The following is a 12,887-nucleotide window of genomic DNA, read 5'->3' as shown; positions in this document are numbered from 1 at the left end:
AGTGATCTGACTGACATTGTTTACCCCAACGATTGCTATTTTTATTGTGTGATAATTATTAGCATTTTTCTTTATTCATTGACGACCCAATTTGAGAAGTAAAATTTTTTCTTCTTGTATAAAACTTATTTAAAAAAATTTTTTTTAAAGCTTAATTTTTGCAGTTTTGAGGCTATACTTTCTTTTCCTACTTACAGTTTTAAGATTAGACATTTGGGGAGGTCCTTCCTGGATATTTCTTTTGTGGGTTCTTTTGTGCTAGTCACCATGCGGTTGGATACTTGCTTCCTGGGTATTGCCAAATATTGTAAAGGTTCCTCATATCCAAACATCAGCTATAGCTGAATAAATAACTTATATGACACTTTTTCAAATTTATATAGATGCTATCTGTAAAATAGTGATTTCATTAAAGGTATTTTTACAGTCGTAGTAGCTTTTTTGTGATCTTTGTGAAGTTAGTGGATAGAAAAGAACAATTATTGTTCCTGGCTTTGTACAGAAATTTTCAACATTGCAAAGAAGTTTGTACTCAAAAAGTTTGGGAAACGTGGTTTGACATTGTTTACCTTGGAGTTGAACTTGTTACTTTGTATTCTCATTTGAGTGTGGGCTTTATTTCAAGTCTGCTTATCTATTTTGTCTCTCTTTCCAATTATATTTCCTTCTCTTTTTATTTGGTTCTTAGTCTCTATGTTTATTCCTCCTCTTTCTTCCTTCCTAGCACCCTCTCTCCCTTCTTTTCTTTCTTTCTTCTTGTCATATAAACATATAAAATGTATTATGCATTTATCTATGAGAACTTTATTTTGTAGAAAAGAGGATATGGAATCAATTATACTGGAAATTCATGTTTGAAATACTTGTTTTTTCTTTTTTAAAGCATTTATCCCCCAAGGATAATGAAGAGGATGTATCTTACGTAATTGAAAGTGATGAAGATTTAGAAATGGAAATGCTTAAGGTATGTTTAAAATTATGGAAAATTACTTCAGTTCTTTCCAAAGAACATTTAATTAAATAAAATATTACTTAATTCTAAACTGGCCCCACCACAATGAGATTGCTATCAATTATGTAACATTAGATTTTGTTTTCTTTTTCTTATTTTTTTTCCCCCTCTTTAATTCCCCCGCTCCACTTCCACCCCTGACTATGGATGTTGCTGTTTCCGCTTAAGACCTGGATCTCTGAAGGCAGGGCGCCTTTTCCCACGTGCTTGTGGCGTGCTAGGGTGTGCACTTCGGGCCTGGCATACTTGGCGCGCTTGCGGCGGGGGCGGGGGAGCTGGTGCACCCGGGGTATGGTCCCCCGGGGCATGGTCTGTGGCGCCACTGGGGCACGAACTCCAGACTTTGTGCCCGTAATGCAGATGTTAGCACCACTACTCTATGGAGCCACCCTAGATTTTGTTTTCTCATTCATATTTTTTATATCTTTATGTGGTCTGTGAATAAACTTTTAGTAGTAATATGCCAACTTTTGCATACCGGAAAACATACTAGCATGTTTTCTCTGTTCCCTTTTAGGTCACTTTCTTTTAATCTTTCCTGCAATGTGGGTAGTGATTCTGCTCTCCAGTATTGAAATCGTTTCCTTTTCTTCTTATCCATGTATGTCCCCTTTTATTTGGATGTTTATTTACTATGGATAATTTATATTTACTATATATAATTTTCTAATGTTTTGAATGGTTCAGTTTTCCCATTATCAAATTTGAAATTATTTTTTAATTTATGTATTTTCTACCCCTTCACCCAACCTCCAGTTTTTGTTGTGTTGCGAACCACGTATGGATAATGAGAAAGAAAAGCCTAAATTTTGACAATATAAGTGAAAAATGAAAATATGGAAGTTCACCATTATGCATACTTTTTGTTCCTCATTTATAGATCGATGTGATTTTTCTTTATATGAAATGAAATTAGATTTCTGATTTTTTAATTTTGAAGCAGAGTAATGAGTAATGATTAGGAATGTGGATTCTGAATTTAGATGTGGGTTCGAAATCCAACTTCGCCATTTATTAGCTGTGTGACTTTGATCAAGTTTTTTAGCTTTATTGATGCTCAGTTAACAAGTTGTAATTATTATTTAAGGTGTTTTACTTGTGACGAGCTTAGTATAGAGCTTTGTATTTTGTAAGTGTTTAATAAATATTAACTGAGAGTAATAAATGTTAAGTCATATTCCTTTATTGATTAACCATTTCTCTGAAGAGTTTTATTCAAGTAGTGCATTTATAGGATACTTGTAGACTTCTATAAACTTATATATCGAACCTCTTAGAAGGCAACCTGGATGCCCAGATGAGAGAACTTATTTCCTTTTTTCTTTTTCTTTTTTATTAAATGTATTGGGGGTGACATTAGTTAATAAAATTATATAGATTTCAAGTGTGCAGTTTGATAATACAGCATCTATTTTTATTCTCAAAATGCTTTTTTGAGTATGTTTGTTGACTTGAATAAAAAATCAGGAACAGAATCACCTTTTTTTTTTTTTTTTCCTGTTCCAGGCCTGAAGCAAATACACTTTTTAGAAAGCCTTTAAAGTCAAATTTATTAGATGGAAGATTTAATAAAAAAAAGAAAATGAGAACTATGGTTTAATAATGCTATCATTTCACAGTAAAAAATTGTATAAATGAAACAATTTTGAAATATCCCAACATTCTTTAAATAGATAATCTTCATGTAGGGGAGGAAATCAGATACTGTCAAGCCAAAATTAAAACAAAACACTTTATTTCACATTTGTAATATTTTTTCTTAAAATTACTTGAATCTCGTTGTTTTGACAATTGCAAAAAACACATTTATTGTTTGCTTATAATGTAAACCTTATGCTTATTCAAAAAGAATGTGACCGATCTGTGTGATATAAACTCATTAGAAAAATAACATTAAAACTCACATTTACCACTTAAGAATTGAAAACATTTAAGTATGATAAAGAAAAAGTGTTTTTAAATGATCTAAATTCAAAATTTATGATAACTCTCCCCAGGGGCAGTTTATTATACGCTATTAATGACCCTTGTTTATGCAGTAAGTATTCCATCTTTGGCCTTGTGCCTTAGAAACCATTCTTCAGCACATATTTAAACTGGAGCACACATGTTCTTTTGTGGTATTGCACGCATCTGCCAGCTTTGAACAAAATTGTAGGCTCTGTTAATAATACTCCTTTTGTGTTTGGTGAAAAAGATATGACATTGTCAATGGTTTTGCTTTTAAAATTATTTTTAAACTTTCAGTCTTTAGAAAACCTAAATAGTGTCACAGTAGATCCAATTCATTCAAAATGCATAGAAATGGAAGGAAATCTGGATGTTTCTTCTAAAGAAGATGAAGATGAGGATGAAGCTATTGAAGAGGAAGAAGAATATGAAGGTAAGCACTGTAATATGTTTGAAATGACTCACCTCTGATACCTACCACTGACTCTAAATGTTTTAGAGGTCAAGAATTTTGTGGCATATAGTTAATTATGTCTTAAAAACTTGTCGTTAAATTCCTTCGTGCTTTGGTCTTCATAAAGCACAATCTTATTTATAAAAGTAGAGTAATAGTAGTATTGTGTCATTTGGTGACTGGTGATGTGAAAATTTTCATCCTGAATTATATATTTTGTTTGTCAAAATCATAAAAAAATTGCTAATAAAAGTTATTACTTATAGTAACCATTATGATAAATGGCATAGATACATAGTATCTGTTCCTCAGAAGCTTATTAAAATAAGTGGCACAATGTCAAATAGCAAAATGTACTAATTTTCATACTGTGTGTGCTAACTATAGTAAAGAATCCACTGAGCAAACTTCTATTATGTAAGTGTAAGTAACAGTATTTATTATGGCAAACTGTGGGGTCTTCTCAGAAATCTAGAGCTGGATTTCATCAGCAGTATAAGGTGAACATATAAAATACATTTTTTAGTTAGAAAATATATGAAAATGTTAAACAATGTTTTTCTCTTTGTTTTCTTGTATTAGATATAGACGCAATATCTCCAAATCAATTTAGTTTTTTATATTTAGAGCTGTTAAAGCTGAGAAGTATAATCATGAATTTTTATTTATTTAGAGATGAATTATCTTGATTCTTTGTGGTGTTCTTTCTTGACCACGCATGAACCTTTCAACCTGAGCAGAAAATGGTATCAATTGGATAAAATTAACATAACTCCTTTGTGCTGCATAGTTAGAATTTTGGTTCAAGATTTGGTGGAGTGATAACTAAGATGAAGGATTTATTTTATCTGTGGATTTTATTTGTAATGTAATTTCTGATTATCATTAGTTGCAAGTTGGTTATATTATAAAATTTGGATTTGTATATCATTTGCCATTGGTTGGGTCCAAAATGTTAGTTTTTAGAAGTATAGCATATTCCAAAACATTGTTTTTTGCAGTGCTAGCGAAGTGTGAACCAGAACAAAGTTCTAATCATTAGATTATCAAGGTGTTTACCTGGAGTCATGATTGGTACTTAAAAGACGAAATTGGTTGGATTTATAAGACAGAAAACAATTACCTTTGGTACCTATCACTATATTCTTTATAAGAAACCAATGAAATAAAACTTTTATTCCCTCTCACCATATGTACTTCTATTTTAACATAAATGCCCTTTTTATTTTAAGACCATTCGATACCAGAACCTAATGCGAAGCAAGTTATTTGCCTCAAAACCTACTTTGGCCATTCCAATTTTAAGCCGTAAGTATAATCTCAATTAATTGCATATTTACTGTTTTATTCATAAGGGAAAAAAGGCAAATAATCCCTCCATTTAACAGTAACAGCACAACTTCACTGCAGTTTATCCATGCCACACTGTATTTCCTGTGACTACAAAGTCATTTTGAAGTAATATTTACATAAAACTCATATTTGTAAATTATTTTTATAAGCAAGGAAAAATGATTTTCCTGTCCATAGAGAGGTCTCAGTAGAAACTAGTTTAAATTCATTAATAAATGAATGTTAATTTAGTTCTGACTTCTTTTTCATTAAATAAGTATGTGTGTGTCTATTTTGTACATCTTATTATCCAAAGTATGACGATATAATAGAATTTCATAAGAAAACAGTTTGAAGAACAGTGATAATCTTTTCAGTTTTAATATATTCAAACATATTTACATCTATAAGCACACTTATAAGTACTGAAATGAGATGTGGCATAAGTATATTTGAATGAAACTAGTAAGAATGTAAAAATGTAGACTTTTTTTTTATTCTAGAAATTTAAAATTTAATCCATGGAAGCATTTCTTTCCTTTTTCCTTTTAATCTTAATTTATTTTAATGTTCTGCATACAGAAAAGTGCACATGAATGTACAGATCAATGAATTTTCACAAACTAGGTACTCTGTGTCACCAGCACTCAGATAAGAAAGGATAGGTCATCATCACACCAGAGATCATCTTCCTATTTGATTTAAAAATGTTCAAATACTTTATTTAAAAATGTTCAAAGATATACATACAGTAAAGTTGAAAGAATTTTTTTTACTATAAATACCTATATATTTAACATTTTGCTATACTCGCTTTGTCACATATCTGTTGATCATCTTTATACATTCCTTAATCCATCCAGTTTTTAAAATGCATCTCAAGGTAAATTATGGATGTTATTACACTTCCTCCCTAAAAACTTCAGCATATAAATTATTAACTATTGTTAAATACTTATTTATTTTTCTTTTGATGTAAAATTTACATACAAGGAAATGGTCAAACCTTAAGTGTACATTTGCAAATCTTAAGTGCATAGATATGCACTCATGTAACTTAAACTGCTACTAAAATATGGAATACTACGGTCACTCCTGAAACTTCCCTCATTTCCCTTCTCAGTCAATCCTTGCCCCTGGATAATTTTTCTTATTTATTTTAAATCAATGATTCTATTGGAAATCTAGTATGAAGCTTGGAATTTATTTTATACTTTAGTATCTGTAATAAAAATTAATGCACGTATATACTAATAGAAATTCCTAGTTGTTCAGTCAACTTGTATGAGAGATTGATCAAATGGGGCTCTTTGTTTCAAAGTTCTAGGGTTCATACATTTTTATATTGAAAATCAAAATATGAAAGAAATTCTATTAGAGGATGTGAAAAAATTAAATAGGTTTCAACTTGTCCTTGGGTTTCTTATTAGTAAAACAAAATAGCTTTTTGCTTTTTCACCCTCTAGGGTTCAGTGGAAAGTGATTTATTCTGTATTGAAGGAAAGAAGAGATAATGTTGTTGTCATGGCAACCGGTACGTTATACTTAAGCAAATAACCTCATCCTTTAACAAATAAAACTTAAAAGTTTTGAAATGCCTAATCTTTCATTAAGTTCTCAAAATACAAATACAGTAGTGCCCCCTTATCCATGGTTTCACTTTCTTCAGTTTTAGTTACCTATAGTCAGCCGTGGTCTGAAAATATTATGTGGAAAATTTTGGAAATAAGCAATTCATAAGTTTTAAAATGCCCACCGTTGTGAGTATTGGGATGAAATCTCACATAGTCTACTCTGCCCTGCCCAGGATGTACATCATCCCTTTGTCCAGAGTATCCATGCTGTATACACTACTTTTCTGTTAGTCACTTAGTAGCCATTTTGGTTATCAGATCATCTATCCCAGTGTTGTAGTGCTTGTGTTTAGTAATCCTTATTTTACTTAATAATGACCCCAAAGTACAAGTGTAGCGATGCTGGCAATTTGGACACGCCAAAGAGAAGCTGTAAAGTCCTGCCTTGAAGTGAAAAGGTGAGTGTGGTACAATTAGATATTTTGAGAGAGAGACCACATTCACATAACTTTTATTTTAGTATATTGTTATAATATGTTGTAATTTAGTATATTGTTATAATATAGTGTATTATTCTATTTTGTTATTAGTTATTGGTAATCTCTTACTGTGCCTAATTTATACTTTAAACTTTATCATAGGTAAAACAGTAGATACAGGGTTCAGTATTATCCATGGTTCCAGACATCCACTGGAGATCTTGGAACATATCCCCTGTGGATCTTACGGGGCTACTTCTGTACAAACACAAATGGTGTGAAATATAGAAGCGAGTGAACTGAGTAGATGCTTAAATTTGTGCATAAATTAGCTCTTAGGAAGATAGCATATTCATAAGTGACCATTTATCTCATACAAATACAATTGTAAGAAGAAATCAAAGTACCGAGGCTTTATTTTTATTTCAATGAGTGTATTATTTTTATTTCAAGGATATGGAAAGAGCTTGTGCTTCCAGTATCCACCTGTTTATATGGGTAGAATTGGCCTTGTCATTTCTCCTCTTATTTCTTTGATGGAAGACCAAGTGCTCCATCTTAGGTAAGTAATGTTTTTATTGCCACATCATTACTTTTTTTTTTCCTTCTCCGAAGGACACATTTGTTATATCATGTATGTTAAAATCCATTTCACAGTAACATGTCTCTATAAGTGTTGCCTTATCTTTATAAGTAATAAATGACACTTCAGCGGAAGAACTTACCTTTTTCTTGAGTTTTCTGTAATTCAAGGCCGCTGGGTGGCCCTGATAAAAATTTTTTTAAAAGCATACTTTATGCAAGTTTAAATTGTGTATCACAGAATTATTTTCTTTTAGTTACTTTTTCTCTTTAGCTTGGTATGAAACATAAAAGTCTATTTAGTTATGAAAAATTTTGTTTTTGAAAAAACCCACCTTAATTAACTTGTCTTCTACTAGAGTCCTTAGAGGAATTTATCAAATTAGTGAGTTACCAAAAGAATGAGGATTGCAAAGAAGAGAAATGTGCATCATTATATTTCTTTATTCCTTCTTACTTAAGAATGAAGTTGGTATTTGTAGTGCGTACATGGATCTTAAATGTTTGTTTTTTTCCATTATAGAATGTCCAACATTTCAGCTTGTTTTCTGGGATCAGCACAATCAAAAAATATTCTAAAGGATATTAAATCGTGAGTAATTTATATGATTTCTGATCATTTGGTCAGGTGTTTATATATGTGAGAGAATTTTGTACACAAAAATACTTTATTTAATGCGTGAACAAAATGTCCATGATTTAAAAATGTACTTTCTTTTTATAGTACACTTGTAGAACTGTTAATTTAAAAATCTTTCAAACTTAATCTGTTATTTTCAGTTCTTGGACTGTAAGGTCAGCATTGTAATCATAGGATTGTAAAATTTTGGTTTGGGAAGAGAGCTTGTAGAGTATCTAGTTTTGCCTCATTTTACAGGTGAGGAAACTGAGGTTCAGAGAAAGAAAGTAATTTGCTGAAAGTCACTCACTCAATGAATTAATGGCTGAGCAGGGACTGTATTCTAGATCTCTTGCCCCATTAATCCCATTATGACATAATTCCTAACAAGAATAAAATTGTCAGACATGCAAAAATATATGTATATGTCTATTAACATGTGTACTGATATGTGTATATATTAATACACGAGCATACGTGTATTTACTGAGTTTTCAAAAATGCATATATATAACCCAAACCCCTATCAAGATATGTTTTCTTCTTTTATAAACATTTTTAATCACTTTCATTGAAGTAATTGACATACAATAAATTTTACATACTTAAAATGTATAATTTGGTAAGTTTTTGGCAAATAGGTACCCACAAAATCATCACCACATCTAGATAATTAACATATCTATCATCCTTGAAGATTACTCATACTTTTTGTAGTCCATTCCTCCCACTTTTCCCTACCTTCTTTACCTCACTCACCAGGTAACTACTGATCTACTTTGTCACCATAGATTAGTTTATGTTTTCTAAAATTGTACATAAACAGAATCAGTCATATTATGTGTGTTCTTTTCTTGTCTGATTTAAATTACACAGCATAATTATTTTGAGATTCATCCATGTTGTTACACATATCAATAGTTCATTCCTTTTTATTGATGAATAGATTACATCATATAGATATGCCACAATTGTTTATCTATTCACCTGTTGATGGAAATTTGGACTATTTCCAGTTTTGGGCTATTACAAATAAAGCTGCTAGGAACGTTTGTATACAGCCTTTGTATGGACACATGCTTTCATTTCATTGGTAGAAACCAAGGAGTAGAATGACTGGATCATGTGGTAGATAAATGCTTAACTTTTTTTTTTCTAATTGGGGTAAATTTACATAATTTAATATTCATTTTAACTATTTATAAAATGTACAGTTCAGTGGCTTTTAGTACATTCACAACACAAAGTTATCAGTACTTCATTTCTTTTCATGGATAAATAATATTTCTTTGTATGTACATACAATATTTTGTTTATCCATTCATCAATGATGGATATTTAGGTTGTTTCTACTTTTTGGCTGTTAAGAATGTGCTTCAAACATTTATGTATAAGTTTTTCAATGAACATATGTTTTCATTGTTTTTTTGTATATGCCTAGGAGAGGAGTTGCGGGGCCATATGGTACTTCTATGTTAACTTTTTAAGAAACTGCCAGATTTTTTGAGAGTAGTTTCTTTTATTTCTTTAGCCTCTCAGTGTCTTCCTCATTCTTTTCTCTGAGCAGATGAGCATTCTCTGCGTTTTGTCACAAAATATAAGAAGATTGCTTTGCCTCTCTTTTTTGTTTTTACATGGTACATGTCTTGCCACTTGCAGAGACTGAGGGGGGCAGTGGTAGGATAATGGGTTGTAGTTCTTCAGGAAGGAAGGTGGTATATAGATGGAGTGCTAAAACATAAAAGGTTTACTATAGGCTTGATCGTTTAACTCGTGAACCATAGTTTTGGGGCTAGACTGTTAGAAATCAGAACCAGGCTTCTAATGTCACCTTAATGCTGAGTACTTTCTGATAGCCATTCCCAGTTTTTATTTTGATGCATTGAAGTGAAATCGAAGAACAATATATGTGGATATATACACACTTAGCATTCATTTAGTTTTTAGTAAGTAGTGTAATGTATTATTTGAAAATTTACCAGGTATTATGATTTTAAGTTATAATTCATTGAGTGATTGTTTTCTTCATTGTATAATTCCTGTCCTGTTTCTTTTTTTGTTTGTTTTTACAGAGGCAAATACCAGATTGTATACTTAACTCCAGAATTCTGTTTAGGTAACTTTAACCTGCTCCAGGAACTTGAAGCTAATATTGGTAAGTGGTACAATGTAAGTATTATTATTGAATTGAGTTATTAAAAGTTAAACCTATGGATGAATACTGGATTTCTTTTCTCTTAAAGTTTATTTCAAACATTATCTCCTCCAGGAAATCTCTCACTCTCCAACTTGGTGTTTCTCCTGTCTTATCACATGGTACCCTGTAATTCCTTATGCCATAGAAATTAGTCTCCTGTATTATAATTACCTGTTTGTACATCTGTTTTGATCTGCTAGACTATAAACTTTTTTGGGGAAAAGTACCATTCTTATTTACTTATATTTCCCTAGTGCAGTGCCTGGCACATAGTAGGCATTTAAATGTAATGTTGAATTTATGTTGAATCATTGATTCTGCGAAATTGTAATTTTCTTTTCTTCATATTTTGAATCTAAATTAAATCAGTGTAGTGGTTATCCACCCTTATTGTTTAGTAGACTCACCTTTCAAACTTTAGAAAATTGTAGGATCCTTCAACCTTGAGAATCGGATTTAATGCCTGAGATGGGGCCCTGGCATCTGTCATTTTTCACAGATGATTTTGATGTGTAGTCAGGACTGGAAAACACAGTACCTTTAATTATTTGCCACCAGTGAGTATGATTAAGTAAAAAAAATTAGATCATGAGTCAGAGCTTATTTTCTAGAAAATATAAATATAGGATTAGTCAAAAGTTGACCTTTTTTTTGGATTTAAAAAATTTTCTCTTTTCCTTTTTGATGGTTAGGCTCAGCTATCTAAGAGTTGCAGTCAAGGCTTCTATTGGAAATGCACATATCTGAGTCATTCAATTAACCAACCAATCTTAGTTTTCTAATATTATATGATCTCATTATATAATTACATACTCATTAAAGTAATTCCACATAGGTAAGCTTTTCAACATTGCAACATCTCATTTAATGGTTATTTGCATATAACTCTAGGAAAGTATTTAACAGTTTTTCTAACAATATAATGAAAAAAAATTTGTATCATTTTAGTATGTATTAAATACCAAGAAAAGAATGAGGAAAGAAATTAACATTTGATTAAGTATATTGTCAAAGTGTGCATCAGCCATTAAACTCTCTTATTGGCATATTACATTTTTGCCTTTAATGGAAAACAAATTTGATGTGTCTCCTATTAGGGTGTATGAATTTCTTATGAATATTTTACTTTAGATTAAGCCTCACTACCCTGGATACATAAATTTCATGGTTTTATTGCAAAAGCTATGATCTGTGTCCATAGTGGTCTGGTTATCTTTTGTTCCATTTTAGTATTTTCTGTTTCTGTGATAGAGTTAATAAATTAGCTTAAGTCTGTACTTAGGATGGAGTTAATAATTAGCTTAAGTTTGTATGTATATCCTTTGACAGGTAGTTCTAATTCTGTTTATTTTTTGTAGTGGATTAAATTATAAACACTGCAATCATTACAGCAGAATACTCTGCATATGATGGATGAAAATGCTCCTTTTGGTTGACTTTCAACGTTAAACAAAAGGGGATAAATTCTTTTGAAATAGTTTTCTTTGGCTTCTGTTTGCAGGAAATTGTAAAATGCTTTCAAAAGTTAACATACTTAGAATTTTATTTGTACAGTAGTCTGACGTTTAGCTAATCAGATTCATGATTTTTATGATAAATGCTACTTTATTTAAGTAGTATGGATTTATAGCAGAAGCAACAAACATAATTTATATGGAGACTCCTTAAAACCAAACCCAGCTGTAATTGTCTTTTAACCTTTGGAAATAAGGCTTAAGTCACAAGTATGCCAACATGAAATATGTATAGGACCTGGTCAGACACTGAGACTTGCACATTTAAAGTGGAAGTTGGCAAGAGCTTACCTAAACTGATTGCGAGGGACAAAATTCACTTCTGTTAAAAGGTAGTCAAACCTGTGATTTTAAGGAAGGTTTTTAAATAAAGCAGGAGCCACCATCTTTGTTTTAATTTATTTAATTTAAAATCTTGGTCATTTTGTTTCTAAAGCCAAAATAAGTGTAGTGGTAACACTGAATTCTCTGCAACCACTCAGTAGTAACCAAAGAATTTTGATGCTAATCAACCCACTTTGATCATATTTAGTAGGTTTTTTTTTTGCTTTCTTTCTTCTCGAACTCTGTTATAGTTGGTAATTTCAATGAATTATAATTGTTTATTTGCATGTTTGTTCCTTTTAGAATTATGAGCTCACCGAGGTCATGGATTGAGTTTTATTAATCTTTTTATTCCTAGAAAAGTGTTTGGATCATAGTGGGCATTTACTAACTGCATAATAATAATAGTAATGTTTTTATTGAGATCTCTTTGTGCCAGGCCCTGTTTAGCATTTTATGTGAGTGATCTAATTTAATTTTCATAGTAGCTAATAAATGTTAGGTACTGTTATTATCTACCTTTTACTTGTGGGAAACTGCAACTTGGAAGCTTGAATAACTTAAGATAATACAAACGGTAAGTGGCAGAGCCAGGTTCTGCATCCAGGTAGTCTGACTCCAGAGTACATGCTTTTAATCACCCCTCCTTAGTGGCAGGACATTAATACTCATATAAGTACCAAGGAATGATCATCCCTAATGAAGGAAAAAATTATTTTTGTCTTAAGTATTAATTTGATAATTGAGGGTAAAAGGACTACTGTCATTACTTTGAACTATCTGAAGATGTTTTAATGGATGATTACACAATAAAGCCCTTTTCTGAAGTGCATGACTATACACTGTTGAT

General features: G+C 31.2%; 1 protein-coding gene across 1 annotated transcript in view; it reads left to right on the top strand.

Moving 5' to 3' along the window:
- WRN (Werner syndrome RecQ like helicase) overlaps window positions 1-12,887 on the top strand; it is a 112,598-nt gene that overhangs the window by 42,047 nt on the left and 57,664 nt on the right. Inside the window, exons 10-16 of the mRNA XM_006916330.3 lie at window positions 884-964; window positions 3,260-3,395; window positions 4,649-4,724; window positions 6,215-6,282; window positions 7,255-7,363; window positions 7,907-7,975; window positions 10,075-10,157. Coding sequence (XP_006916392.1) covers window positions 884-964; window positions 3,260-3,395; window positions 4,649-4,724; window positions 6,215-6,282; window positions 7,255-7,363; window positions 7,907-7,975; window positions 10,075-10,157 — 622 coding nt within the window. The remainder of the gene's footprint in view (window positions 1-883; window positions 965-3,259; window positions 3,396-4,648; window positions 4,725-6,214; window positions 6,283-7,254; window positions 7,364-7,906; window positions 7,976-10,074; window positions 10,158-12,887) is intronic.

Source organism: Pteropus alecto, unplaced genomic scaffold (assembly GCF_000325575.1).
Source record: "Pteropus alecto unplaced genomic scaffold, ASM32557v1 scaffold24, whole genome shotgun sequence".
Classification (NCBI taxonomy): domain Eukaryota; kingdom Metazoa; phylum Chordata; class Mammalia; order Chiroptera; family Pteropodidae; genus Pteropus; species Pteropus alecto.
This window is presented reverse-complemented; position numbering and strand designations above follow the sequence as displayed.